At 38.7% G+C, this 2,701-nt stretch overlaps 1 protein-coding gene across 1 annotated transcript in view; it reads right to left on the bottom strand.

Annotated features, from left to right (window-relative positions):
- Positions 1–707: 707 nt before the first annotated feature.
- The window catches only part of NPTX2 (neuronal pentraxin 2), a 22,781-nt gene continuing 20,787 nt past the window's right edge, over positions 708–2,701 (bottom strand). Inside the window, exon 5 of the mRNA XM_069084883.1 lies at positions 708–2,246. Within this exon, the coding sequence (XP_068940984.1) occupies positions 2,019–2,246 (228 nt within the window). The 3' untranslated portion in view covers positions 708–2,018. The remainder of the gene's footprint in view (positions 2,247–2,701) is intronic.

Here is a 2,701-nt window from a genome sequence, read left to right on the forward strand (position 1 = left end):
AGGAAGTATATTAGGATTGTCTAAAGAGGTTCAGTCATGCCTTGTGGGTCTTAAATAAAATAGCTATTCAGAATTCCAATGGTAAACCAGCTTAGAGAGAAAAGGGAAGAGAAAAAATACAGTCTCTGAGTTGTCCCCCACTTCCCATGGACCACAGCAAGATTTCATTGCCTTTGAAAGGTCATGGGCATTCTAGCAGTGACCCTGGAAAAGTTGCAAGTGACAGCAGTGTCTGCATTGAGAACTGAAGCCAAACTTGACACACCGTGGGAAGGAAGTCTCTTATGAAGAGAACAGGAAGTTATACCATATCTAAAGCCTACTTTCACCTGGACTCTGTATGTCCTTGTGGGAAAGTTGTGAGGGGTATTTTTGTGCCACACATAAGTAAATGCCTATTTCTTAAAGCTAACTAAATCAAGCTGGCTAATTGATATAATACAATCAGAGAGGGAGGACACAGATGGGGGCTTATGAACTATAGTAGTAAATCCACTCCCTAATCTCGCAGTTATATGGAAAACCTTGAAGAGGAGGAGTCTTTCCTCTGAAGAGCCAAGCTGCTAATCCAATACGATTTGGGAGAGCAGCCTCAGTTTGAACTACAACCACAGAAGGATACCCATTATCTTGACAATAGTCTACCACCAGAGATTATGACAAAGTCAATGTATGACCCATGTGAAAAATAATACAGAAGCAGACTTCCAGTGCAATTTTAATTAAAATTCTGACATAAGAATTCTTATAGCATAATATGTTTGAATGGGAATATGTCAACTTTATTTTATAAATGGAATTTTCACAGATTTACACTTCAAACATTTATGAAAAATAAAATATATAATATTTAGCTTTATAAATTTTTCCCATTTAATTACTTTATCTTTAGAATAAAATATTAGCTTTGTCTGGTACATTAAGCAGTCTGCAATCACCAACCAAATGACAACCATTTCGGCAAAAGTACTGGGAAAAAAATACTTTGTGGAAATTGTCAAATCCTTACAGAAACAAACATGAATTAGAAACAAGCACACCTATTTTGGTGGGAAGAGAACACTCCACACCAAGAGGTTTTAAAATGGCTACTTCTTTGTACTGTTGGCAAGAAACATACTGATTTGTTGTAAGAGCTAAAACTGAACTTTGGCACTGGCTCAGAAAAAAGGCTTTTCAAAGCCAAACCAAATGATGACTCACTTGGAAAGTGTTTTGTATGAAAAGCAGATGACAGCATCAGGGGCAATCAGGAGCAAAGCTTTACATTTCCAAGGTCCACACATACTACTTAGCAGTTTCCAGCATTCAGAACACTACCTGCTTACTGCCTGTATTCATGGACTTCTCACCAACCCCCAGAAGTTCCTGGTTAACCAGGGCAGACACATCTTCTGACTCTCTCCACCAGGCTTTGTAGTTTCACAAAACTGACTTAAAATACACAAAAAATACAAAGAAAAAACCTTTGCAATACAGAAGACAGTTTGCTGCGATGCTGAAGCATTTGACATGAAAGAGAATGGTAGCGCAGCCCAAGGGTGACACAGTCTTTTCAAAGGACATATAAAAAGTATTGCACACGACACATGAAGGATTAGGGCTGGGAACAGGGCAGGAAAGACTTCACTAGAATTTATATTGGCTCTTACAAACCTCTGAGGTGCTTAATGACTCTTGGCTCCACATACTTTTATTAAATGGGCAGTTTAGTCACTTATGGCAAAAGATGTTTACATGTGACTTTCCCCCCTAGAAGATCAACAATACACTATCTTGGCAAGAAAGATGTTAGATTCTTGCTAATGAATTAGGTAAAGTAGATGAAAGATGCTATGATATGGCCTTAGAGGTATTTCTTTCTCCTGAAAGTTTCATACCAACAACTATGAACTTAGTTTGCACTCAGCACACTTCAGAGAGGTTTGAACGAACTTCATCTGGGAAATAAGTGCCCACCAAACCTCAAAAGAGATTGTCTCAAGAAACTGGGACACTTCGGTGGAGAATGATTGTAGCTATAAATCGAGCAGACGCTCTTCACAAGTCTCCACGGGCCATTTGGTTGCACCTCCAAATACATCCACGTTGTTATCGACCCAGGGAATGATATTGCCTGGCATGTTGGTGGAGCAGTTGGCAATATTCATGATTTCTTGAGCTTTTAAGACCCGATCCCATATATTAAACTGACTTAATTCTCCAACAAAGGCTTGAGTAGCATCAAATCTTCCACCCACGGTATCCTTTGAAAATAAAATAATGGATTATGGTTAGGATATGTTGTGTTTGTATTTTTTTTAAAGAAAAAAAAGCAACAAAATATTTGTCTACCGTGCAAACTACTTCTTGGGGAGAGTCTCGAGCTGAAGAAGTGTCATTAGCAGAAGCTGAGGACATTATTCCCTCTTCCTCCTAATTCTGCCCACATTCCTTTGCCTGCTGCTTCAAACAAAGAAGAACCAGCTATTTGGAAGGGACCTCAGAGATTCCACAGGCCAATCCCCTCATATTTTCACAAATGAAGAAATGAGGATCAGCAAGATAAAAGTGAGCTATCAGCCGAGCAGAACGCAGTTTTCTTGACGCCCATTTTAGTGTTCTTTCTAAAATTGTGCTTTCTCCCCAAAGAAGAAGAGGTAGATAGATAGATAGATAGATAGATAGATAGATAGATAGATAGATAGATAGATAGATAGAT

The sequence above is a fragment of the Petaurus breviceps genome, unplaced genomic scaffold (assembly GCF_028583685.1).
Source record: "Petaurus breviceps papuanus isolate PSGF00001 unplaced genomic scaffold, PetGlider_PUasm1.0 175, whole genome shotgun sequence".
NCBI classification, from domain to species: Eukaryota; Metazoa; Chordata; class Mammalia; order Diprotodontia; family Petauridae; genus Petaurus; species Petaurus breviceps.